The following is a 27,847-nucleotide window of genomic DNA, read 5'->3' as shown; positions in this document are numbered from 1 at the left end:
GAACAATGCACAACGTAACTGTAGTTGCAAGAAAAGAGAAAGAGCATGATTTGAAAAGGTTTTCCCAGTTATTGACAAGAAGACGGTACTGATATATATACAGTAAATGCATCCACCTGCAGTTTTGTCTTGAGTGGAAGACGCAAAGATGCTGAGCTCAAAGCAGAAATCGACACATACCCTGTGGTCAAATTTGTTTTTATTAAGAATTGATCGTACACAGGAGGAAGAGGAAGCTACAAAACACACTTGGCAATGTTGTACAGAGAACTCCTTAGTAAACAGTGACCACAGACACAGCCACATGTAGAATAACAGGCACACATGGGCTGCAGAAAGCACAAAGGTTTGTTTTTTGCTTTTTTGTTTAAGAGGGAGGGCGGGGTTAGAGCAAGAAGGCAACATAAAAACCTCCACCAAAACAACCAACATGCATACGCATTTATAATATATATATATATATATTTATGTCGTACTATTGAAGGATTAGGGTCAGGAAATGGGCATACCAGATGCGTTTACGAAAAGGAACCAGGGTTTTCCGACGCCTGCCTTGCAAGCAAGGCTGGCACCTGCAGCTTGCATCCTTACCTCAACAGAATAAACAAGTGGCCTTGACGGCCTCCGTTGATGCATCATGCGTGCACAAGACTACCTTGGCATTGTTATAAGCCTCACCGATGCTGATCGGAAAACATACTTCGCGGTAACTCTAAAGGCTACTAACGTTTTTCAACAAGGATTCTGCGTAACATTGCAAGCAAGCTGTAATTGAGCTGCAAACTTGCATTGCAACTCTTCAAGCAAACAGGAAACAGATTTTTTTCAGTACTGCTACCTTCTTTGACTTGCCTAGATCAAATGCAGCATACAGTTTTAAAATATGCCGCAGTATCATGTTCCCTGACTTAAAGCCAGTAGAGAGTTCCAAATTATAAATCTACCTATTTGATGGCAAATTTTCCACCTATGTTACTTGCCGACAAGACAGAGCCAATCCCACTGCTTGACTGCATGCAGAACAAGCTGAGAAATTAGGTTGGTGTCGATGAGTGAACGCCAGCGCACATAAAAGTTCAGCACACGCAAGCTGAAACAGCTGCTGACAGTCGCAACATTTACGTGGATGTTAGCAGGATGCAGAGGAGCACATGCGAGTCAAATTAAGGAATGCGGTGCTAGGTGCAGCATAATTAAGTAACACGCTCATCATATGAGGCTAAAATAGCGCGTAACAGCTACTTGAACAGCTTGTTGCTTCCAGGATGCAAGCTAGAGAAGTATCGATATTGATGTAGTGTTGTCCGTGTTGTTAAGAGGTTTCAGCGTTAGACGTGCAAGCATTTGTTCCTGGCAGTTTGTCAGAAGCTGCAAAAGCCAAAAGCTTTGCTGCTCTGTCATAGGTGATGACGCCACCTTGAGTCTGGAATCTGATGAACATGGAAACTCAGCATTTCTCAAGTGTCGTTCGCTTCTGTCGTTGCAGCATTGTGCAAAAAAACGTTGGCACAACTTGAAAAATTCCACATGCTGTGGGTCGCATGGCGGACACGTGTGCAAATTCACTGCATCTTTTCGCTAAGGAATTTTGGACACAACGAGCCTAGAAGCAATGTTATGCATTGCAAGCATAATTTCTGCAACTGATTTTTGTCCAGCTTTCTGCAGCATTTTGGATCTGCCAAACCGGTGTTCGTGTGCAGTTCCAAATATTTGCAGTATTTTCAGTCCGCTGTTTCAAGTGTCCGATTACACTCAGTTTCCCTTTGTGTTACAATACCTTGGGTTCATCATGAATGGCTACCTACATGGCATAAACGTGATTCCTTCTGTGTTCCTCATGGACCTTGGTTCTATGACAACTGACAGTCATGTGTTCATGTAAAAGGCTGTATTTTTGTTGAAGCATGATTGCAAAGCAATGAATTGTTCCTGCAGCCTGAATTAGTTTAACCAGTTTTTAAATATCCCCACTCTCCTGTAAATATTCACACTCTCCTGCTTATTTTACCGGATAGCAATGCTTTGTCACCAAAATGCATTGGCACTAAAGCTGCTTGAATGGAAATTGTTTTCGTAACTGTCAGACAAACTTGTGTTTGCCTGCTTAGATACCGCGCTTCTAACATGTGCTGGACTGTCATAATAAAGTCTTGGCAGGCATCAGTAATGGATAAAAAGGTAACTGCCTGTGAATGGGTGTCAACTATGCAATGGCAACAGCATGAACAACGCAACAGCCACGGAGGAGTACAGACTATGCCACCTCGAGTTTATGTCATCAGATTGGGGTTGTTTCCTGTGCAATGTAATGGTCTAGATTTGCAATGTCCATTAAACGTTTCAATGTTTTAGCGCACTAGTGCTTCCGTTACAGCCTCTTGCCAAGAGCCAAATGCACAAGCACATGAAGCTTGTGTGAACAGTGGCACATGATAGGGTTAAGTCAGAATTGTCTCATCGTACAGAAGAATTTTGATCCTTAGGTCCCAGTTGGCAAATTTAGAGGCCGAAATCACAGGTTACAGCACTGAGGGCAGTCATGATTACTACATCAACCAAGGCCAGTTACGTGTGACTGCATAGCAGTGGTCCACATGCTGTCGCACACACTGCCGTCATTGCATTCGCATCACACATTGTTTAGCCCAGCACGGCTGCGCCCCAAATCCCCATCTGTCGGTGTTCGCGAGTGGGCCCTCTTCTCCCCCGGGCGGAGTTTTTTTTTTTTTTTTACCACAGGTAGTGGGGCTTGGAATGCTGCTTCTTCTCGAAGGCCTTCTTGAACTTGCGCTCCTTGCCGTCCTTGTGGACGCGACGGCTCTGCTTGGCATAGCGCAGCGCCGACCGGGCACGGCTGTTGGTGTGCAGGCGGTAGGGGCGCGGCGACTCCTCGGCCTCCTTCACGTGCGACACAGGCCGGTGGATCTGGTGGCCCGAGCGGACGGGCATTGACACCGTGTAGTGGCGCTCGTGCTTGTTCTCGTGGCTTCGCTTGGTCTCGGAGTGCTTGGACGGCTTGCCGGCGTGTGTCAGCCTCTCTGCGCGCATTGGGAAATGAGACAGACAGCGTTAATGTCACGTCGAGCTTCAATGACTGTCACTAGGAAAACAAAGAAGAAATGAAGAGCACACTTAAGCTCCGCCTTAAGGGTATGAGGCGATTGCGTAGTGGGTTAGGCTTTCCATTCTGAGCAATTTGACACCTTTGAACGTTTTTTTCATGTTTTTATTGTGTCAATTAATTAATTGATTAATTGCGCACTAACTTTTCTTAGTTACCATTATCATGCATTGATTTTTCATTCTGAGCATTCTTACACATTTGAACCCCACTTTTTTCGTTTTTTTATTTCTTTAGGTAAATAATAAATCAACTAATTGCAGTGATTTCATTAACTCGTCATTGCCTATCACACACCAATCAATTGTCACTCATTAGAACTGCAAACTACCATGATACAATTTCTTTTACACAACCCCCAATTATTTCCGACACGCGGCTACACCAGCGGAGCCAACGGAACTTCTCGGACTTTCTCTCTCTTAAACCGAGCCTCGAACCGAAACCGGAGTGCTGGCGCAATTCGCATTTGGCCTAACCACGCTCAATCGTCAGTCACTTCTTTTCTTGCTGCAAAGGGTCTGTTGTCTGCGAGTTGCACACCGGCTATTAGTAGCTGGTGAGCATGCAGCTGGAAACTGCTGCGCACTGCACAGTAATTAGTGTTCGAAGCAAGTCCTGTTGCTGCTCCCAGTTCTGTTATGTTGCAAGAAATGTGACGGCCTGAGCCTTCAGTGCACCACCGTAAACGTGAATTACTCTGAGGGAGTAAAAAACAAGTGAACTGACCTCTAGCATACTTCCTAATAGGGGTAGGGTATGTTGCCGAATCCCTGGGTAGATTTTGATCACTAAATATAAGGAATGCGTACTGTCGACAGCGGAGGCATACATATTCCCAGCTCGGAGCATACCAACTTGATGGAGTTAGCAATGGAAGGAGTCTTCTAAATGTGGTACAGGAGGTCTTGAGTTTAGCGATTAGAGGAGATTGAAACCTCGGTTAAAATCTTGGATAACCACAAGAACTTCACATGTTCTGAAGAGGGAATCTGTTCCCTCTGAGCCGTAAGGATTCCGTATTTTCAGTCATGAAAGTATACCCTAGGGCTTGGCCAGTATACCATCCCTCCCGCCAGGGAGTACGCTTGAGGACAGTGTACACTCCATTACAGGGTATTCTGTGTTTTGGCTGCACTCAAAAGCACCTCTCAGCCCTCGTAGAATTGAGATAGGTTGAGACAATCTAACGAACTCCTGCCGCTGGTTCACAACTGTGACGTAGTGCACTGTAGATAGGGTAAGTTCACGTGACATTCGGTGAGTTCTTATCAAATTTATTTTGAATAACCTGAGAGGCTAGGCTAGCCGCCATATTTACATCGAACAGGATGTGGCTTCAAAATCGAAACTTATTACCGCGGCGAAAGCAGGGAAAAAGAAATGAGTCCCATACCGATCGCTCCGTCGCGTAGACTTTCCGCCCCCAGTCGGTGTCAAAAGCGGCCGAACAAGTACGGCATGGTGTAAACAGGCGCGTTCGACAACACTGTCTGGAAGGTGTTGGTTCACGCCAGCGAGTTGCGGACGTCGCGCAGCTGGTTTCGGTCGATAGATACGTTACGACACCCGCCGTGGTGGCTCGATGGTTAGGGCGCTAGGCTACCGATCCGGAATTCCCGGATTCGAACCCGACCGCGGCGGCCGCGTTTCGATGGAGGCGAAACGCAAAAGGCGCCCGTGTACTGTGCTGATGTCAGTGCACATTAAAGATCCCTAGGTGGTCGAAATTATTCCGGAGACCTCCACTACGGCACATCATTCTTCCTTTCTTCTTTCACTACCTCCTTTATCCTTTCCCTCAGGGTGTGGTTCAGGTGTTCACCGAGATGTGAGGAAGTTACTGCGCCATTTCCTTTCCTCAAAAACGGAATTTTCCAACTCAAGGCGGCTATAGCGTTAGCTATAGCTAATACTAAATAATAATAATAATTGGTATTTTGGGGAAAGGAAATGGCGCAGTATCTGTCTCATATATCGTTGGGCACCTGAATGGCGCTGTAAGGGAAGGGGGAAGGAGGGAGTGAAAGAAGGAAGAAAGAGGTGCTGTAGTGGAGGGCTCCGGGATAATTTTGACCACCTGGGGATCTTTAACGTGCACTGACATCGCACTCCACACGGGCGCCTTAGCGTTTCTCCTCCATGAAAACGGAGCCGCCGCGGTCGGGTTCGAACCCAGGAACTCCGGATCAGTAGTCGAGCGCCCTAACCTAATACTAAAGCTGACCTGATTTTCAGCGGCTCTAAATCAGCCATCCGAAATTTGGGGAGGGGCAGAATATCTGTCACAGCAGCACGATTGCTAAATCGGGCATTGGAGCGAGGGGCTACGGAGGCGGAAATTGTCTGGGTACCGGCACACTCTGGGAGCCCTGGGAGCGAGCCGGCTCACATGAATGCTCGAGTTTTCGTCAGCCGAGCAGGTGAGCCGGACGTTCCGGGGAGGTCCACGAGAAATGGGCTGGTGTCCTTTCAGGACATTACTAACCATTACAAACTTGTGCGGAGAATTTACCTGCCCCCGGACAAGCAATTGGTGAAGGCGCAGTAAAGTGTCTGGTGACGACTGCAGACGAGATCTTACTATAACCTATACGTGTTAAACAAAATCTACCAGGACGTTCAGCCGGAATGCAAATGGTGTGAGGAACTGGCAACCTATGACCACATATTATGGAGCTGTAGCATAGCGCCTCCACCGGCGGATATCATGCGTGATCCCTCTCTCGAGCAGTGGGAGGCCGTGTTGGCCGGCTCAGACCCGGTCGTCCAGACCAGGGCCGTGGAGTGGGCCGTCAGCCCATCTAGCACGGAATCGCCCGCACATGCGTTCTGACGAAAATGAAGTTTTTTCGTCCATCCATCCACAAAAAAGTTGCCGTCCGCATCCGCGGCGAGGCGAAGCGTCCGCCAGTTGCCGTCCGCACATGCGGATGAGGATAGCTAGGCGGTGCATGCGCAGTGGACGTCGCGACAGGCGCGCGCATAGCGTACCGTGGTGCGGCTGGGCGTGGCCTCCGCGGCCGTGGTGCTGTCCGTTGGGGTGGTCCAGGTCCTGCAGGTGGATGTCGGTGCTGTGGGGGTCACGCTGGCGCTTGCTGTGCGCCGCCCGGTGGTTGACCAGGGTGTCCCCTTGCAGGCTGGCCTCGTGCCGAGACACGGACAGCACGGCGTGCTTCTGGATGTCCTTCAGCTCCTTCTCGCCGCCCTGCGTGTGAGGGGGGGGGGGGGGGGGGGGGAGCAGTTAGGCCGTGCTCACTTGGGCTACCCATTAATATGGTTAATAATAATAATTGGTTTTGGGGGAAAGGAAATGGCGCAGTATCTGTCTCATATCGGCGGACACCTGAAGCGCGCCGTAAAGGAAGGGATAAAGGAGGGATTATGGTTAGGCTAACTGTGTACTTCTGAAACCCCCCGGGGGGTGTTCTATTCCGATATCGCCACAAGTGAAGGCTGTCTACATTTGAAGGCGGGGTAAAACACACAGCACTACACAGGCATCGTTTGTCGTTCATTCGTTGTTTTTTTTTTTCAGCATTCACTTTTTAAGCTGTCAGAAACTGTAACGACGTGAAGAAGTCAGTTGCCGTATTTGTGAATTGAAATTCACAGGGCGCAAAGGGTACGACTGCTTACGCGTGTTTGGGTCGAGTGACGGGAGGCGTTCCGTTTTCAACTGCACAAATCTCCCCGGCAGTAAATGCGTACTTTTCTGTCGATGTAACGGAAAAGAAAGCTACAATAAATCCACAAGCAGTCGAATTTTACCAAGAACGAAAGGAGGATTGAGCTGTCCTTCCTCACCGTCCCTTTGAGACCTCCAAACCGGCCAGGCAATGTCAGTGCACGTTAAAGATCCCCAGGTGGTCGAAATTATTCCGGAGCCCTCCACTACGGCGCCTCTTTCTTCCTTCTTTCACTCCCTCCCTTATTCCTTCCCTTACGGCGTGGTTCAGGTGTCCAACGATATATGAGACAGATACTGCGCAATTTCGTTTCCCCCAAAACCAATAATAATAATAATAATAATAATAATAATAATAATAATAATAATAATAATAATAATAATAAATTATTATTATTATTACTATTATTATTACTATTATTATTATTATTATTATTATTATTATTAAACCGGCCAGGCAGTATATTAGTGTGCAGCTATAACCCGCAGCGTGTACACGTTCCGTAAAGCACAGTTTTCTGCGCAATGCAAGCGAGTGGGAATTCGCACTAAACAGAGCAGAGACGGACGTCGGCACATGGTTTTTTTTTTTTCTCGATTTTTCGAGCCCAGCCTGCTTTGGTACTTGCCCGCACCTAACGGGCGCGGTGCGGGAGAAAAGGAATGAAGGAAGGGAGGGACGGTTGGCGGCGGACGCGTTCTGTTTATGACAGCTCCGCAAACTGGGCGTCGAAGAACAAACACTGGGTTCAGCATATGCAGCAGGGTATATGGAAGGAAAAGGGCACGGGCAAGAGTTAGATGCAGCGCGTGCTGCCGACGCCGCGCACTTTGCGCTGCCATTGCCGCTTCCGGGGCGGAAAGTAGTCCCCAGCCATTTGAATTCTTTCATTGGTACGACTGTATTTTATTTTTGTGTCCCCCGAACACACGCGCAACGAGTACGCTGAATGGGATGCGCCAGCAATGTGCCTACCAACCAAACTAAACCAAACTATAGTTTGGTATCGGCAATAACGAGAACGCGTTACGAATTGAAGAACGACAAATGAACGCGTAAGCGGTTATACGTGACTAGAGCAAAGCGCGTACGTGGCTTTATATAGTAGATTTGATTTGATTGATTTATAGGGGTTTAACGTCCGAAAGCAACTCAGGCTATGAGGGACGCCGTAGTGAAGGGCTCCGGAAATTTCGACCACATGGCGTTATTTAACGTGCACTGACATCGCACAGTACACGGGCCTCTAGAATTTCGCCTCCATCGAAATTCGACCGCCGCGGCCGGGATCGACCCCGCGTCTTTCGGGCCGGCAACCGAGCGCCATAACCACTCAGCAGTGCTGCCAACCCTAGGGATTTTCCCCTAGATCTAGGGAATTTGAACTTTGTTTAGGGGAAAAGGGATTTTTGTTGTAATCTAGGGAAATTTTACTTTCCGCATGGGCTTTTTTTATTTTTCGATGTGAATCTGTTCCTTATTCACTGTTTCTTCACCACCTTGATTTTGAGAATCTGGCTATGCGCCATGGGCACGAGGGAAAAGCGTTGTTGGGATCGAGGTGGCGTGGTCGGGCCGGGAGTAGGTACGAGGATGACGGGACTCAGGGAGACTTTGGGGGGACAACAAGACATTCTATTTACATGGTGAAGGAAATGCACGGACTGTACAGAGATGATGAGGGAAGCGCTGGTAGACTCGATGGCTAAGGCGGAGGGGCGCCCTGAAATAGGGTTTGCCTCCGGTTCCCGCCTTCTTTACCCGTTAATAAACAAGTCTGGCCACCGCCCTTGAACAGAGTCGATGGCGCATCTGCCCAGGCAAAAGTTGGGACGCTTCCTTTGCTTCGAATTTCCTGGTCGGTTCCTGGAACAGTCTAACTTTAGCAGTACCAGAAGCACGCTGTCCAAGAAGCACGATTCCTCGAAATCACGGCTGAAGGTAGTTGGGTGTGTTTAGAGGAAACTGACGCCAACCAATATTTTTAACTTTAGCCAAGGTTTCTGGACCAACGCGGTCTCTTCTTCAGGGGTGACTAAAGTGTGCCAGAAGCAGCGGGTTGCTGCCTTCGTTCTCCGTTTGTTAGCGCGTGGCGCAGTCCATGCACTAACGTACGCGGAGGAGAGTGTTGCTGGAGTGCTATTCATCGACACCTTTGTGAGCCGGATTTGCCATGACTCCGCAGTCGCCTCTTGAATCGGTTTGGCTCCACGGCCAAGACGCTCACCTCCTCAAAGGCTATCCTGTGGTCGGCGCGCTCGCAGTGTTCGGCGAGGGAGTTAGATTCTGAATTCATTTGCCGGATGTCATTTTTGTGTTGCCTTATTCTTTGGTGGAGGTTTTTGTTTCGCCAATATATGGTGCCGGGCACTTTAAGCATAAGATTTTGTAAACGACACCTGGTTGTTTTTCTCTGGGACGCGGTTTTTCGGTCGTGGCAAGAAGCGGCTTGTTGTCGAAACAGGTTCGTGAGCCTATGTAGATTCCATGTTTTCTCGGAATGCGTGCGAGTGCCTCGCTGGTTCCCCTCACATATAGAAGCACAACGCGCGCGTTTCGTTGTCTCATTGTTAGCTGGTCCCCCTGTCCTCTGAGCTTGACTGGCGACCAACGCGCTGAATAATGCCACGTGTGTAGCCATTCTTCTGTAGGCCGGCGAGAACGGTGGATTCTGCTTTTTTCTCCGCTTCAGAGGAGCAGATTGACTTTGCTACTCCAGTCATTCTGCACCGCACATTCTTCGTCATCACGTCATCATCATCATCATCATCATTTATTTTTCCTTTAAGGCCCCGCCCCTTCTCAGGGTATTACGTAAGGAGGGGAAGGCTTCGTACATAGGAAAATACAAGAACAATGCCATGGAAAGAGGTTCAAAAAAACAGATCTAGTAAAACATATTTAAACATACAAAGAGGGCAATTAGGACAACGATACAAGCAGTAACATCAAATGAGAACGCAATTAGAACAGTTAAATTCAATCGAGCAGAGAGAGGAAATTACAAACGAATTGTTTCAGCACTTCAAACTAAGGGTGAGCTGCTTGTTGGAAGGGCTGGTCTAGGTTGGACTCTCTTGGCTGGGTTCCGGGGAAATTCCATAGAAAAATTCCTGACGAGTCTCCTTAGAACCAGTCCCCGTGACTCGCCAGTTGAAGGTGAAGTGGTTAGTCTTTTTGAGGACCAACTCGACCCGGATGCAAGCAGAAAGAGTCGTTGCTCTTTCACAACCGCTTAGGCGACTTCATATGAAGTCTCGCAGGCGTGTGTCACCACTTCGCGCACTTTTGCGTGCACTCCCAGACACCCTTAGAGCGTGTGGGGGTAGCGGTCTCGGTCACAAAGGAGATGCCCTCGACTCAGCGTGACATAAAGCCGATCTGTTTGCGGGATGTACCTTTGGAGCGTGTACCGTACAGAGACCCACAGAACTTCATACCTCTTGAGGAGATATACCTCGGCGGAAAAGTGATGTCGGCACTGTCGGAACCTCACGGCATAGACCAAACCATTACTCATAACTTCCGCCTCAGATGTTTGGAATTTTATATTGAAGCGGCAAGCCAGATATTAACCAGAATCCCATTGGACAACGTCCAGATGAACATACTGGAGGCAATCGACCCGCAAGCTGTCATCGAAAAGCGGATTTCTTCAATAGCCCCACTTGCCACATCATTCCCTTCTCTGGTGCCAGAAAGAGAAATGAACAAAATTGACGCAGAATGGAGAAATAGACCTGCCGGCAGATGCGAGCATTCAACGCTTTTGGAAACGAGTGAGAGACGCCAGGCAAGGAGACGGGAGCCCAATGTTCCCTCTCTTGAGCGACTTTGTCTACAAGCTTCTCTGTTTGCCGCACTCCAGTGCAACAGTGGAGAGAGTTTTCTCTCAGATCAACCCGATGAAAACAAAGACCAGAAACAGCTTGGTGACGCAAACCCTGGCAGCTACGCTTCACGCCAAGCGGGTTCTAAGAGGGGCCAACTGTTATGACTTTGCAGTGAAAGAACGCTTAATTGACCTCATGAAAAAAGAAATGTATATGCAGGAGTGAAACTCAGTCGGGATGCCACCCGAATGACGTGTCCTATGTTTTAGCGTTTGTTTGTTCACGCCAACATTTGGGCACAAAGTGGATTTTCCCTCGCTCTTTGACTGCAGCCGGTGAGCGTAAGTGTTCACTGCGAGATTTTCGTTCATTTCAGGGCTTAGGCCAGGATTTATTAGGCTTTGATATTAACTAATGTTTTCTTTACCCGTGATCACGTGGTACGCGAGTTTGCATGGGAAATCAATGTGTTATTTATATCAAAGTTGCTACCAAAGTGTGGTAAGAGGGTCTCTGCGAAATAAAAGAGTTCACAATTCAACTACGCACCTTTTTTCCATGCCTGAATATTTTTTTCGCATCTAGGGAAATCTAGGGAAGTTTGAGTGAAAATTTGGGGGAGAAGTGGCTTTCGAGGTTGGCAGCACTGCCACTCAGCCACCGCGGCGGCTTTTTATTTAGTAGAGTTTCAGACGAATTCTTAGCTAATTGGTAGCGAGCGGCACAGTGATGTAATGGAAAAGTTAGCTATAAACTTTCCACTTGGCTAACTACTAATTTAGCTGGACTAATAAGTGGTCACATAAAGGAAACGATAAATATTCAGGGAAGGAATCCGGTTTTTAATTGCTGGCATGGTACTTTTTCAATTAGACATATTCTGGAGTGAAGAGCCGGTGGTATAATTCGCGAGCCGACAGTTAACGCCGTTTGATTTAAAATCACGACTGCGCGAGAAAAACAAATATACTGGATTCTTGCACACCAATATTATGCCCACCCGCCGCGGTGGCTCAGTGGTTAGGGCGCTCGACTACTGATCCGGAGTTCCCGGGTTCGAACCCGACCGCGGCGGCTGCGTTTTTATGGAGGAAAAACGCTAAGGCGCCCGTGTGCTGTGCGATGTCAGTGCACGTTAAAGATCCCCAGGTGGTCGAAATTATTCCGGAGCCCTCCACTACGGCACCTCTTCCTTCCTTTCTTCTTTCACCCCCTCCTTTATCCCTTCCCTTACGGCGCGGTTCAGGTGCCCAACGATATACGAGACAGATACTGCGCCATTTCCTTCCCCAAAAAACCAATTATTATTATTATTACTATATTATGCCCGCGTTCTGAAGCGCGCTGTACTGGAGAAATGCGGATTACGTTTTACCGCGTGATGTTCATTACTGCGTATCGAAACATTTGTGCACAATACTGTATAGCACCATATGTTCACAGTATTGCGCGGCATCAAATATCGCATCGTTTCAAAATGCCAAGTAGTGTATCAAGATTCGAAATGACCAGCGCGGAAGCAGACTGAAACCCCGTCTGTTTCCGCGCTGGTCATTTCGAATCATGTCCCACCAACTCGCCCAATCGGCAATTTTGACAGTGTATCAAGCATCACACGGTGTCAAAATATTATTTCATACTGCGACATTTGATAAACTTCGTCACGTTCAGAGTACGCGGTGTCACAACACACGCCTCGATCGAAATGCGGCCTCTTGGATTGGGACTCGCTCCCGCGACCTTGAGTTCAGCAGTCGAACTAAATCATCAGTTTTCTTCAGCCTCGTCAAGCTGGAAAAGCAGCTTTTTGTTCCGAAACATTTGCAGTCTTTCAGGTGAAGTAACTTTTCAGTTCAATGTCGTGGCCACTGAAGCCGCTCCGGCAGCTCTTCAGCCGTGCCCTTTACCTCCTGAAGTAGACAATGCAGCGTAACTGGCAGTAGCTTGTCCTGGTTCTAGTAACGTTGGTTCAACGGTCGAGCGAGATCGTCATGCATAGCAATACAGATGCGGACGACTTGGAAAGTAGTCCGGCGCCGGGCGGGCGCGAGGGCGGAGTGACACAGCGAGCACGCGACCGAATTTGGCTTTCCCGTGGCCGTTTGAACGAACCGGGCGCCAGCCTCCAGCGTTCCCGAGTGCTGCTCGGCACAGTTCGGCGGGAACGTCATTGACGGTGTGTGTGTGTGTGTGTGTTATAGCTTCGCGCCGGCGCGGGGCCTATAATTAGCGCCGCGTCCATTCCTCGGGGGTGGCCTCTCTCATATGCGAACACTTTTGGCGGAGACGAATTCCCCGCGCGTTTATGCATGCGCATGGTGGCCACGCTCCCCCCCCCCCTCCGTTTCCCCCCCCCCCCCCCCCCGAACAGGCCTCCACGATGCCTGGACGGGCGAGGCCCGAAAACTGACGTCGATCGGTCGATGGGACCGGGCGCGAGAAAGCGCAGTCTTGCTACGCGTGCGGAAAAATTCGGACGAATCAATCGGCGACGCACAAAACGCGAGGATCACGCGCATTATATGGCGCCCGAATTGGACACTCGAAACACTTCCGCGTGGAATGAGAGAGCAGAAAAATGTCGCGCCTATTCATTGCGTTCTGTAATTCGTGAGATGTAGCGCTAGGCTGTACTCGACTTGCCTGAATCCGTTGAACGTTTCCCACGACCGCGTAAGTGCATTTTCTTTTCTTCGACTTTGGGCAAAATGTCACACCCATTTTGCCGCTAACTCGCCCGTGTGCGCACAACTTGAAGGCAAATATTGTTTTTCTTGCTCGAAAGTCAGCTCTTCGGAATTGGTCACTGCTCGTGGCGAGACCGTTGCTAATGGATCGCTTGCGACCCATAACGGCACCCTCGAGTCTGATGCTTCGGCAGATTCATTTACGACCGGGTGGATTCTTTTTCCCGCCTTTCTGCTCATGAAAGCAGAAGACCAAAGTGGAAAACGCAGTTGATCCGCGATGCGATGAATGGGTAAAAGGAGGTAGTGATGCACTGGTACTATACGGTTAGTTGACATGAGTGGATTGTCACAAAGCATTAGTGCAGTGGCACTACAGTGAGTTGACATTAGTGGAGTGGCGCTACAGTGAGTTGACATCAGTGGAGTGGCGCTACAATGAGTTGTAATTAGTGGATTGTCACTACAATGAGATGACATTAATGGAGTGTCACTACAGTGGGCGACATTAATGGAGTGTCACTACAGTGGGCGACATTAATGGAGTGCCACTACAGTGGGCGACATTAATGGAGTGCCACTACAGTGGGCGACATTAATGGAGTGCCACTACAGTGGGCGACATTAATGGAGTGCCACTACAGTGGGCGACATTAATGGAGTGTCACTACAGTAGGCGACATTAATGGAGTGTCACTACAGTAGGCAACATTAATGGAGTGCCACTACAGTGGGCGACATTAATGGAGTGTCACTACAGTAGGCGACATTAATGGAGTACCACTACAGTGGGCGACATTAATGGAGTGTCACTGCAGTAGGCGACATTAATGGAGTGTCACTACAGTGGGCGACATTAATGGAGTGTCACTACAGTGGGCGACATTAATGGAGTGTCACTACAGTGGGCGACATTAATGGAGTGTCACTACAGTGGGCGACATTAATGGAGTGTCACTACAGTGGGCGACATTAATGGAGTGTCACTACAGTAGGCAACATTAATGGAGTGTCACTACAGTGGGCGACATTAATGGAGTGCCACTACAGTGGGCGGCATTAATGGAGTGTCACTACAGTAGGCGACATTAATGGAGTGCCACTACAGTGGGCGACATTAATGGAGTGTCACTACAGTAGGCGACATTAATGGAGTGTCACTACAGTGGGCGACATTAATGGAGTGTCACTACAGTAGGCGACATTAATGGAGTGTCACTACAGTGGGCGACATTAATAGAGTGTCACTACAGTAGGCGACATTAATGGAGTGTCACTACAGTAGGCAACATTAATGGAGTGTCACTACAGTAGGCAACATTAATGGAGTGTCACTACAGTGGGCGACATTAATGGAGTGCCACTACAGTGGGCGACATTAATGGAGTGTCACTACAGTAGGCAACATGAATGGAGTGTCACTACAGTAGGCAACATTAATGGAGTGTCACTACAGTGGGCGACATTAATGGAGTGCCACTACAGTGGGCGACATTAATGGAGTGTCACTACAGTGAGTCGGCATCAATGGAGTGTCACTACAGTGAGTCGGCATCAATGGAGTGTCACTACAAATTTGACATTAATAGAATGGCACTGAGTTGACATTAATGGTTTAACACTGCAGTGAGTTGACACTAGGGAACTGACACACACACTGAGATAACTAGGGAATTGACAGTATGGGGAACTAGCAACAGGGAACAGGCACTACAGTGAGCTAGCTCTAGCGAACTGGCACTTAACTTTCAGTCTGCTCTGCTTGAAATGGCTTTGGAAAGCCCGTGCATGCACATCACTGTTCAGTATAGTGCCTTTGCTATGACGGTCACCATCAAACACACCTCCGTAACGTGTGCTGTCTTTCCTTACGACATCGCCGCTTGCACAGAAATGGCGGGAGGGTTTTACGAATCGCTCTCATGGCGAAAGCGCAACGTCGTCAATGTTCCGGCACGGCGCCACGGAACGAACCAATCATCCTGATTGATCTTACGACGAGCACGAAGCTCGTTGCGTACAAAAGAAAATGGCCGCTTCCGATAAAGCACGAAGCCAGATTCGAGACTGCTTTTTTAAGGCGAAGCTTAAACTTTTTCTGTTCTTTCGAGTTACCTTCGCCCGCTTTTATGCCCACCCCGCGAACACGCGCCCTGTTTTAATCTTACTTCGTTTACCGCTCCCTTCTAAAAGCATAGCTAGAATACAAGCACCGACACCAGCGCTCGCGATGGTATGCGGCGTCTTTAGGAACGACCGAGATAAGAAGAAAAAAAAAAGATGGTGGCAGCAAGGGAGAGCGCTTCTCGTGTGGCCTGGGCGGTGCGCACAGGGTCATTACTTTTCTTCAAGCTCATTCATTTTCGTCTGCTTCTTCGACCCTTCCGCCTCGTCTGCTTTCCGCCCCCAACCTTCTTAAGGTATAAAGAACAAAAGGCATGCGGGTACGCCACGCGCGCTTAGCCGGAACTGGCGTGAGCTGCATGGTTTTCCTTCCGTGCCACACGCCACGCGGCCGAGAAAAACAACAACAACAACAAAAAAGCGGAAGTGAGTAAACCTTTGCCCTTGCCCCGATCGCCCTCCGCACACGCAACAACATTGTTGCCTGCAACAGCTTGCCGCCAAATCAGTTTCCCCTCGATGGAAGGAAGCGCCCTCCTTCGTTCAGCCAAAGAACCGACACGAAAAAGCAGGCGGAGAGAGAGACGTTCATCGAAAATAAAAAGAAAGAACAAAACGAAATATCGACGAAATCGCGACGAATTCGCAACGAAAATAGCAGAGAATGCCGGGACCCAGGAGTATATGGGTGAAGAAAAGAAAACAAACAAGGGGCAAAGTGGAGGTACTTGTTTGTGCTGCAACACAAGCGTGCTGTCTGCCGAGCTTTCCATTAACCGAGCGTGCCGAACCTATACGAGTCTACTACGATATGGGCGAGCTTTTGCCGGGTGCCACTGGCGATATTGCTCTCTCATTCACTCTCTCTACACACACAAGGAAGAGAGATGGGGGGGGGGGGGATCACACAATTGCTGCGGTGTTCTCACGAATCGATTGCGCGGAAGTCGAGGTGCACACGTCACATACGCCTCGCGCGTATCGTTCGCGTATAGCGGCGCGAGGGGCCCCCGGAAATTAATGCGACGAGTATAGTTCTGGGCTTAACTCGAGCTCGCTCGAGCTAAGCCACAAATCAAGACACGATTTTCCGTCGTCTTTTACTCGGTCCGTTGGCGAGCTTTATTGTTGTCAAGATCGCTCTGTGTAGTTTGCGGGCCCAATTTCCGGCCTCGGAGGCTGCGTGTCAACGGAGGCGAAATGAAGGAGCGCCTGCGTGTACTGAGCGAGATTTTGTTGAATGTTGGAAGAAGCCGAGTCGGCGAAAACAATTCGGCGCCGTCCTTTGTCGAGCGCTTAATATCCCGGGTCAATATTGTATCAGTAAATCGATTAAGGCGTCTATGATTCCGCATGGAGAGTAACCAACCTCAGGTTCAACTTGTGGATCGGTCGTCTCTCCCATGAAGCTTTGCCGTTCATAACTGTCCGTGACGCCGAACTGACTGAATACAACTCAAGAACGCAGCGGCTTCTCCCCGTCAAAGGACCCCGCTTCCACTGAATGGCGTCGGCAGATTCTCATGACCCAGCTAGCGTGACAATGCAGGGAGCGGCGCCACAATGGAGAGAGAGGGTCTGTCCGACGCCATTGGCTGGGAGAGGGTCATTTGACGGGGAAAAACCGCTGCGTTCTTGAGTTGTACCCGACTATTGTCGGTGGTCTATAAGTGACAAGAACTGTTCTGCCGTAATGCTCGACAGCGGGTATCTGCAATGTCCAGCCCTCTTATCCTCGAATCTTACACGCCTGGCTTAATAAATTCCGCATTTCCCGATACGTTGCTGGACAAATTGCTGGCTCGTTGAACTGCGTTCATCACGGCAGACATTAGCCGATCACGTCTCTTAATCCACTGGTTAAAGGTGGTTACTAGGTTTGATGTCTGACCGGCGCGTGTGAGGTTTATAATAGTTTCACAGAACCGATAAATGTTGGCTTCTTTTTCTATGTGCACCTCGCATCGACTACAATGGAAGCAGCCGCGGCTATGACAGGGCCCCTATAAGACGATACGTGTTACTTATCTCTTTGCTTGTCTAAAGATGTATAGTTATACACTTCGATGCCCCCAGAGCGCGTTTGTAAACCACAGAAGGCTCTTCAAACTGCGAAAGCATGTCGAGAACAAACTGGTCTCAATGACAACCACTGCACCAATATCTCGGAAAACGCGCATTTTAAGTGCGCACCATGCAAACAACGTGTTCGGCTTTGCACCACAAGAACCTCTACACTCACGCTTTATCTTAAGCGCCCGATATTGGTAACGACCATTCAACGGGAAGACCGATAAGACGATAGGGAGAAACAAAATTATTCTGGACTGAACTGAAAAAGCCTCGGTACAGAAAAAAAAGGAAGGTAATTCTGTGAAGTAAAAAAAAAATCGACCGCTTTAACTCAGCGAAGCGCGTTAAGTGTAGCGGCATTGCTTTCAAGATTATCGCTTGTGTGGGTGCTGGCTCGAGCTAGACGTCTCTCTCCCTCTCTCTTACTTTACCAGAAAGGAGGCACACGACGCAAAAAAAAAAAAATGCGACTGAGAAGCCGATGCCTGCCACCGTTGCGGCGTGTTTTGTCGAGCCCGTACCACGCCCGCGTCTCCAAGATGCACGGCGCTGGAAAGCCGCCAGCAAAGCGGCCGAAAGGAAGAAAGCCAATGACCAAATAAGGCGCGGGTGTGGGAGGGGTGGGGGCATAGGCTTCTAAGCAACGGCCGTGCCTTTTGTGCGGAGAAAGGCATCAACAAACAAACACAGCTCTCTCCCTCTCTCTCGCTGACACGGCTGCAGCCCAAGAAAGAGCGAAATGAGCAATAAATGGAAAAAAGAAATGCAACGCCGGCAGCGGTATCGGTCGCGTCCCCTTATTCTTTATTTGCTTCCGCTCTCCGGTATGTGTGAGGCGCCGTTACTTCAATCGAGCGTTGTTTCTTTAAGCTGCTCCCTTTCCCTCTCGCAGTCCCCAGCTTCCTTCTTTTGGTTTCCTTCGCGTACATTTTTTTTCCTTCTTTGGGGAGAAAAAAGGAGGCGGTGATAAATGCCCTCAACGATGAAAGCAGTGGAGGAGAGAGCCTTTACCTCTTCCTCGTTCTGGTGGACAGATAAAAAAAGGGGCGCCGGAAAGGAGAACGGTTTCATACAGCTTCTGTTCCTCGCCGTCGCCTATTATTCCCTTACCCGTACATACCGCGCACTCGAAAGTACGAAGGATAAAAGGCAAAATTGCTGAGGGTGCTGGAAGAGGCTGGGGGGAGCTTGATACACACCGCTTCCCCCGCATCTTCCCTGGCGGATACAAAAGGCGAAAGCAAGAAGCGACGACCGCGCCACGAGCGTCGTCCACACTCCCCACGACCCGCCGCCGCCAAAGCCAGTGTACTGATACTACTGCTGCTGCTACCACCACCGCACCGTAACCGCGCCGCTAGCGGCAAAAGGAATCCGCGGCTGCATCCGAAATCAATAACGGGCACGGGGACCTGGCTTTCGTTGCTTTCTGCACTGTCAAGACGACGCCGCGCGCGGCCCGAAAGAAGGCGGGCTTGGTTTGGCTTGACTTGGCTGTGGGCTCGCTATCCAGCGAGAGGCTTCTCTGCTCCGCGCTGTCTGTAAGCGTGCTCACAGCAGCCGCCGCGCTCCGCGACGCTTTTGTTTGCTTACTTTTGGTTTTGTTTTCTATTGACTGTTTCTTGGGGTTCCCGCGCTTTATTTACCGCTCGCAGAAGAAGAAATCTCGTCCCGCTCAACCGCGCTTGTTCACCGCGCTCTCTGCCGCTTGTTTGTTTGTTCGTCTGCGCGGCAGCAAGGTTTTTGTTGGAAGACGCGGCAAGAAGTTGGATAGGGAGATAAACAGCGCTGATAACAAACAAACAAACAAAAGGTAGGGGGAAGGGGGGCAGGGTTTGGTGGTGTGGCGTCTTTTCCGCTTCGTTTTATAGACCGAAATGGCCCCTGCTCTGTAGAAGTGAACAGAAATAAATGGACTACGCGGGCGCGAGTTTCCCTTTGCACGCCCTTCCCATCTCATCTGCCTTCACCTTTTGGGAAGGAAAGTTCGGGGGGGGGGGGGGGGGGGGGGGCACGGTCCGGAGACCTCCGAGACAGCCATGGCACGAAGCGCGTGTTTTGGTGTGCGTGCGTTTATAAATCTCGAGCTTCGATCCACAAACGTGCGCAGGGCGCGGAGAGTCAGTCGCTGGCGTGATTTGGAAAGTATCTGTCGGGCAGAGTGATATAAATGGGTAGGAGCCCCGCCGGGACCCCGCGCGTGTTTTAGATACGAGATACCCCCCCCCCCCCCCCCCCCCCCTATTTTTCCCCCTGCAAGTTCAGTCGTTCAGTCGTGTACTCAAAGCCGGTCGAAGAAGCCTTAACGTGTACCCCCATATCGCGGAGACGTATGTGCTTAGACTGTGCACAAAGCGTGCTTTATATTCGTGACCTCAAGACGGAGAGAGCGCATGTACAAGTCGTCGATGCATTATATCGATGTTCATGTGTGCAACTTTCGCTTAGCAAACGTTTCGACGCAAAAAAAAAAGTATAGAGGCCACTCCAGGACATTTATCCTACATCGCTAATCGGTTTCTTTTTTTTTTTTTTCTGTTACTTCACCCGCCGCGGCGGCTCAGTAGTTAGGGCGCTCGGCTACTAATCCGGAGCACCCGCGTTCGAACCCGACCGCGGCGGCAGAGTTTCGATGGAGGCGAAAGGCATAGGTGCCCGTGTGCTGTGCGATGTTAGTGCACGTTAAAGATCCCCAGTTGGTCGAAATTACACCGGAGCCCTCTACTACGGCACCTCTTCCTTTCTTCTTTCACTCCCTCCTTTATCCCTTCCCTTACGGCGTGGTTCAGGTGTCCAACGATATGCGAGACAGATACTGCGCCATTTCCTTTCCCCAAAAACCAATTTAATTTTAATTATGTTACTTCGAGCAACGTTAAGAAGCCTCGAAATGTGTTTTCGCTACAGCGAAACTCCGATGCTGCGCATTTTTGTTAGGTGGTCGAAATTATTCCGGAGCCCTCCACTACGCCACCTCTTCCTTTCTTCTTTCACTCTCACCTTTATCATTTCCCTTAAGGCGTGGTTCAGGTGTTCAACGATATAAGAGACAGATACTGCGCAATTTCCTTTCCCCAAAAAACCAATTATTCTTATTACTATTTTTGTCAAGGTTAGCAGAAAGTGTCCTTAATACATGACCGCTTATAACAATGGCCGCCGAACTATCTCGCAATATCCTCCGCGTATAGCATTGCATCACACGTAGGCAGGACTTGCGCTTAAAAGGCACATGGCATCGCCGCTTCAGAATGTCAGTGACGACGAGGCCTATGCAGCAGCGTTCGAAGGCGACGCCAACGGTGTCTCGTTAAACAGACGTCGGCGCACGTACGATGACGACAGCGACCACACGAGACGGCGGTGAATCACGTGCTTGTTCACCCGACGCGCCTTCCTGCATACATCGCAGCCACGTGTCCTGTGCCGATGTGATCCGATCGCACTGTACTCGCGTCACCTTGGAAAGACGACCTCGGTGACGCTGTTCTTCGTCCCTCACGAGGTCTGCGCGTCAGCGGCGGTGGAGGTTTCGGGGCGGATCTTGTTTACGTAGCGCCGTAATCGGAACTGCTCAGGAGGAGAGCTCAGGCGCGTGCTCTGCGGAGATAGCGGCGGAGATCACACAGCGCCGTCTTACGACAATGCCGCATAACCATCATGCCCCTTCCACCAACCCAACAACAGCCCCCCCCCCTCCCCTTCCTCCGTCTTCACCGCGACCAGGTGTGGGGATAACTCCCCTCCTGTAATGAAGAGGGCCGGAAACCCAAGCACGAAGTCTCAGGTTTATTTCTGCGTTCAGAGCTTAGGGAACTGTAGCCGCCCTAAGAAGGTGGTTATTCGTACGGTTATGCGCATTTTAGGCATAGAGACAGTGTCATTGCTGGGCACCATTTTGGTGAACCTATCTTTCACTGCTTTAGTGCCAGTGCGCAGGCAAACAGTGGGCTGCGCCAATTCAGCGCACCCGAGAGCTGGGGGTTGCCGATTGGACGTTTTTCATTGCATAAGCGCGTCGAGTGAGAGTTTGAGTACTCTTTTCACTGATGGGAGAAACGGGTCCCGGAGCTTACGCCTATCAGGCGTCGAGCTAGATAACGATCGTGTCAACAGTTTATAAGCTTTAGATGCGCTTGCGAAAGTCTGCCTTTCAGCCTTGTATACAGGCTTATGAAATGCGCCCGTGTTAGCGACTCAGTCGCCCCAAATTTGACCTCTTCAACAAGCAGCGTTAGTGAGTGTACCTCGAGAAATTCTGCCTTCCAGTCTGTACACGAGGCTCAGAGGTATACAGACCTATACCCGCGCGTTGCAACTACCTTTTGTATATTGTGCATTGAAACTGCCTGCAGTTCACCTGCCGAAACTCGCGAAGTGCAAATGCCGGCCGAAACTAATAATAATAATAATAATAATAATAATAATAATAATAATAATAATAATAATAATAATAATAATAATAATAATAATAGGTTTTGGGGGAAAGGAAATGGCGCAGTATCTGTCTCATATATCGTTGGACACCTGAACCGCGCCGTAAGGGAATGGATAAAGGCGGGAGTGAAAGAAGGAAGAGAGAGAGGTGCCGTAGTGTAGGGCTCCGGAATGATTTCGACCACCTGGTGATATTTAACGTGCACTGACATCGCACAGCACACGGGCGCCTTTGCGTTTTGCCTCCATAAAAACGCAGCCGTCGCGGTCGGGTTCGAACCCGGGAACTCCGGATCAGTAGCCGAGCGCCCTAACCACTGAGTCACCGCGGCGGGCTCGCGAAGTGTAACTGCCGGCCGGAACTCGCGAAGTGCACGGAACCCGTGCAGTGTAACTACCGAAATTCGGACAGTGCAACTACCAGAAAATCGTCCGCTAGTGTAACAAGTGCAGTGCATCTGCTCGCGCCTGCAAAGTCTGATGCTCACTCCGTGCCAAATGCAGGTTTTCTAGGCCCATTTAATCCAAGCGTCAGCTGAAATAATTAGCTGCCAGTGAACTTAATCCATGCGCCACACGTTTAATCCGAGCGCCCACACGAGAGGTTCAATCTAAGTGTCAGTTTTTTAATCCATGTGGCAGGCAGCTTAATCCACCTGCAAAAGACGAGCGCTGCAGATGACGTCGTAGCACAAAACTATAAATGCCTAGATGCAACGAGGTCAAGAAAACTTGTGCAACCATGCGCCGTCTCAGCGACAGATAGCTGGCGCTGGGGTTAGATTGAGCAGGAAAAAATAATCCTATATATACAGGGCGCTCCGCCTCAGACTTTACACAGTTTTTAGATGAGAGAGATAAATAGGAAGAAGAAAGGCAGGGATGTTAACCAGAAGGGTGCCCTGGTTGGCTACCCTACACTGGGGACGAGGGTTCGGATTGAAAAGGGAAGGAGAGAAGGGGTGAGAAGCACGGTCAAAGTTTGTCATTCAAACCAGTCGCTCTCGCGAATGGTGTAGTAGGCCTTACGCAATTTTTAAAAATGGGCTTTTTGAGTTGGAAGAACGCTGCTCTCGGCATAGCATTGTCAGCGGTGTAATACATCGGAATGTAGGTAAGACGTGCTAACTAGGAGGTTGGTTAAGTAATACTGGACAGTTAACTTTATCATTATTGCTGATAGGCTCCTTAATCAAAAGGCTCGTAGCCCACCGTAAGCAATATAATAATAATAATAATAATAATAATAATAATAATAATAATAATAATAATAATTGGTTTTTGGGGAAGGAATGGCGCAGTATCTGTCTCAGATATCGTTGGGCACCTGAATCGCGCCGTAAGGGAAGGGATAAAGGAGAGAGTGAAAGAAGGGAGGTGCCGTAGTGGAGGGCTCCGGAATAATTTCGACCACCTGGGGATCTTTAACGTGCACTGTCATCGCACAGCACACGGGCGCCTTAGCGTTTCACCTCCATAAAAACGCAGCCGCCGCGGTCGGGTTCGAACCCGGGAACTCCGGATCAACCGCGTTTTCGAAATTCTAAAAACTCATACGGATATTACTTACGGTGGGCTACGCGCCTCTCAATAATTAAGGAGCCTAAAAGCAATAGTTACAAAGTTAATTACTCAATATTAGCTAACCAACCAGCTAGTTAGCACGTCTTAGCTGTATTCTGATCAACTACACCGCTGACAATGAGACAATGATATGCCGAATAAAGCGCTCCTCCAACTCAAAAGGCCCATTTTTTTTAATTGTGTAAAGCGTTAGGTGAAACACCCTGTATAGGAGAGATCCTTCGAGGTTTTCTACTCTATCGATAAACTTCGGCTAGCCACATCGAACCCGACCGCGGCGGCTGCGTTTTTATGGAGGAAAAACGCTAAGGCGCCCGTGTGCTGTGCGATGTCAGTGCACGTTAAAGACCCCCAGGTGGTCGAAATTATTCCGGAGCCCTCCACTACGTCACCTCATCTTTCTTTCTTCTTTCGCTACCTCCTTTATCCCTTCCCTTACGGCACGGTTCAGGTGTCCAACGATATATGAGACAGATACTGCGCCATTTCCTTTCCCCCAAAACGAATTATTATTATTATTAGCCCGTGTGCTGTGCGATGTCAGTGCACGTTAAAGATCCCCAGGTGGTCGAAATTATTCCGGAGCCCTCCACTACGTCACCTCTTCTTTCACTCCCTCCTTTATACCTTCCCTTACGGCGCGGTTCAGGTGTCCAACGATATATGAGACAGATACTGCGTCAGTTCCTTTCCCCCAAAAACCAATTGTATAATTATACACATCGGGCACGGGCAATAGTCAGCCGAGCATTACTCATGCTTCTCCAAAATCTCTGGCGTTATATATATGTTTTGGGCCCCGTGCCGAAACGCCGGTCCCCCGCTATCTCGATGCTCTTTTGTAGCTGTTGCTGTTTTGACATAGCAGTCCTTCTGAACCGTTTTTCGGCGAAAGCTAGCGCGATGCCGAGTGGGACGGATCAGCTTTCGCTTGGCGTCGCTATTAGACGAGGCTTATCGCTCTCCCCCATATATGGCGCGTCATGATCAGCAGCGCCGCCGCCGAGTGGTCCGACAGACCGCCGAAGACTCGATCGCTTCTCTGCTCACAGCTCCTGGCTGAATTCGGTGCAGCATGCTCCGAGCCACCTCGGGTGACTCTCCTTTAGGGAAGCTGAGAACGCGTGTACGTTTAATTACCAGGGGAGAAGGGTTAGAGAGAGAGACTGCGTTGACTGAGCGGAGACGCAATCGCCTGCACGTGCCTATTTAATGGCGGCTTCGCAATCACGGCCTTCAGCTGTTACTACGCGTATGATTCAGCGTGGGCTAAGAGTAGCGAACGTATATATACACAGCGATATAACGTTGTCATCACCCTCGTGACGTAACACACATGAAAGTTATGTCCCATATCGGGACAGCAGAAGAATAGTATTAATAATAATTGGTTCTTGGGGGAAAGAAAATGGCGCAGTATCCGTCTCATATATCGTTGGACACCTGAACCGCGCCGTAAGGGAAGGGATAAAGGAGGGAGTGAAAGAAGAAAGGGGTGCCGTAGTGGAGGGCTCCGGAATAATTTCGACCAACTGGGGATCTTTAACGTGCACTGACATCGCACAGCACACGGGCGCCTTAGCTTTTTTCCTCCGTAAAAACGCAGCCGCCGCGGTCGGGTTCGAACCCGGGAACTGCGGATCAGTAGTCGAGCGCCCTAACCACTGAGCCACCGCGGCGGGTAGGACAGCAGAAGAAGAAATGGGGAAGCGTGAAGCACGAAATAGCGAATTTTCTAGCTATTTCTGTGCTAAATTTGAGAATGACTTGTGGATATTATACGCCAAGAGAAAAAGTGGCTAGTAAACAGAAAATTCATTTCTTGTCAGACACAGCTGTGGAGTAATAAAGAAACGAATGCTCGAACGCTGTTCCCACTAATATTTCTCGGGACTGTACACCGCATAAAGCGCACCGGACTTGGAGCTGCTGCGCTTGATACTGTGTTGATTTTGGAGAGGGAAATTCGAGTCCTTACGGTGTAGGGTCAGTCGCACATGCCTCGAATAAACCTGTTGGGCAATTGCTTTTCCGTAAAGCTCTGTCTTTTTTAGTGTATAGGGTTTTCAAAAGGTCATTTTGAACTGCTTTTGGATCTTTTAGATTTCGCCCCCCCCCCCCCCCTCGTCACTGCAGATAACTGCGACGTCTGGATTTTGTGATGGTATTCGTCGCTCGAGTCAATGTCTCGCTCTCCAACCTTCTGATTCGCGCGCTTATGCCAATGAAATCTATTCCATTAGCGTTATCGATCTAGGCAATTGTGAAATGCCCCCCGTAGGTCCCATGCGCCGGACCCCGTATAAGGCGATTATCATGCCACTCGCGGTCATTAAGGAAACTTCTCAGGACTCCGCAAACATGGCAGAGAAAGTCTGCTGGGTCTCGCCTGTAGCTAACCGCGCAACTGAAAGGCGGCGCCGCTATCTAATATAAACCTCCATAAACTTGGCTGCTGGACATGTCAGAGTTTTGATTCGCAGTTTCGCCATTGGTATGACCAAACTTTAGACTGCGCTGGGGCTGACGTAACTCACTGACAGACAAGGGCGGCCGCACGGAACGTCCAGCTTTTGAAGCCCGCGGCTGTCACATAATTTCGAGCAGTGTCGTATAACACTGGGCCCCTGCGCGTGTTATCCTACTTATTACAGCAGGCGCGCCTTCCTTCAGCGTTGCACGGAACTGAAAGTTATCCAAAAAGCATCGATGCCGCAAGATCACAATTGGCTGTGGCGAAAGCATCGCCGCCGTCTCTACCGAGACGTATCGTCATAACTCTGTTTTCAGAACTTGCGTGCATCACTGCGAGTTATCCTAACAGGCCGTATAACTCTCGTGGTAAACGACTCAGCGCAGGACATCGATATAAGCGGTCATTCGCTGTACAGAATTTTGTCGATACGATGGAATGTCGATCACGTCGTCGCTGCAAAAGTGACTTCGATGTAAGGGGACGCTCACTTGATCGCGGTGTGCACTAAATCAGATAACAGTGGGCTCTCCATAAAGGTTTTGGTTTGGTTTTAAGGAGGGTTTAACGTCCCAAAGCGACTCAGGCTACGAGAGACGCCGTAGTGAAGGGCTCCGGAAATTTCGACCACCTGGGGTTCTTTAACGTGCACTAGTATCGCAGGGTACACGGGCCTCTAGAATTTCGCCTCCATCGAAATTCGACCGCCGCGGCCGGGATCGAACCCGCCTCTTTCGGGCCAGGAGCCGAGCGCCATAGCCACTCAGCCACCCGCGGCGGCTCTCCATAAAGGGATCTCGGAAGGGGTACCGAAAATGTGGTGTTCGACTTATGCGGAGTTCGAATTAAGCGGGCATATCCTTTTAATGCACTTGGTGTGAATGGTGTCGAAGCCGCAGTTCGAATAAATCGGAACTTCGAATTAAGCGAGTTCTAATTTCCTAGACTCCACTGCACCTAAAGTTAGACGGAAGAAAAAAAAAAATGAGACGAAAGAAAACAGATGTAAGCCCCGCCCACTTTGTCCGAGACAAAGAAGCATTGCGATTTAGTGCCGTGGACCACGCGGTGACTCTGCATACTCGAAGGGGCTGTGTATAATTCCAAACAAGCGGGAGTCGCCTGTGGCTGTAGGTCCCAGTAGTGCTGCACGGAATTAACCGGCGATGTGCACACACTGTAGGGTGTAGTACACTCGGGAAGCCGAGGGATCAGCAATCGTCGTCGGCGCGGTTTTTCTCCCCAGCGTTCCGAGAGGGGGCTCTTCGTCACACACGGTTTTTTCTTATAATCCTCGCTGGAAGGGGGGGGGGGGGACGCTTCGACCACGGTGGACAGACGCGAAGGGTCAGCGCGGGTAATCCGGCCAATTCGATCGGGCCTGACGCAACGGGAACCCCCTCGTGACAGGGGATTTGCGCGGGTAAAACGCGCCACTGTACAAACGATCAACTTCTTTGTTTGTTTGTTTGTTTGTTTCCTGTTATCTGCGTACGTCGCTACTGAAGGGAGCGGCGGCGTGACAGAGTGCGCGCGAGGCCCAGGACGGAGGGGCAGCGTTCGGAGCGAGGCCTTTGCACCGCACAGCTTTAATAATTGGTTTTTGGGGAAAGGAAATGGCGCAGTATCTGTCTCATATATATCGTTGGACACCTGAACCGCGCCGTAAGGGAAGGGATAAAGGAGGGAGTGAAAGAAGAAAGGAAGAAAGAGGTGCCGTAGTGGAGGGCTCCGGAATAATTTCGACCACCTGGGGACCTTTAACGTGCACTGACATCGCACAGCACACGGGCGCCTTAGCGTTTTTCCTCCATAAAAACGCA

At 49.6% G+C, this 27,847-nt stretch overlaps 2 protein-coding genes across 3 annotated transcripts in view; one reads left to right on the top strand and one right to left on the bottom strand.

Moving 5' to 3' along the window:
* LOC144110193 (TBC1 domain family member 2B-like) overlaps positions 1–27,847 on the top strand; it is a 142,900-nt gene that overhangs the window by 29,204 nt on the left and 85,849 nt on the right. The window lies entirely within an intron of this gene.
* LOC144110197 (uncharacterized) overlaps positions 181–27,847 on the bottom strand; it is a 108,215-nt gene continuing 80,548 nt past the window's right edge. For both annotated transcript variants that reach the window (XM_077643037.1, XM_077643038.1), the window contains 2 exons: positions 6,119–6,332; positions 181–3,041 (listed from right to left, as the gene is read on the bottom strand). In XM_077643037.1, the coding sequence (XP_077499163.1) occupies positions 2,734–3,041; positions 6,119–6,332 (522 nt within the window). In that variant the 3' untranslated portion in view covers positions 181–2,733. The remainder of the gene's footprint in view (positions 3,042–6,118; positions 6,333–27,847) is intronic.

The sequence above is a fragment of the Amblyomma americanum genome, chromosome 11, assembly GCF_052857255.1.
Source record: "Amblyomma americanum isolate KBUSLIRL-KWMA chromosome 11, ASM5285725v1, whole genome shotgun sequence".
In the NCBI taxonomy this organism is placed as follows: Eukaryota; Metazoa; Arthropoda; class Arachnida; order Ixodida; family Ixodidae; genus Amblyomma; species Amblyomma americanum.
The sequence above is the reverse complement of the archived record's forward strand: the minus strand, read 5'-3'. Positions and strand labels throughout refer to the sequence as shown.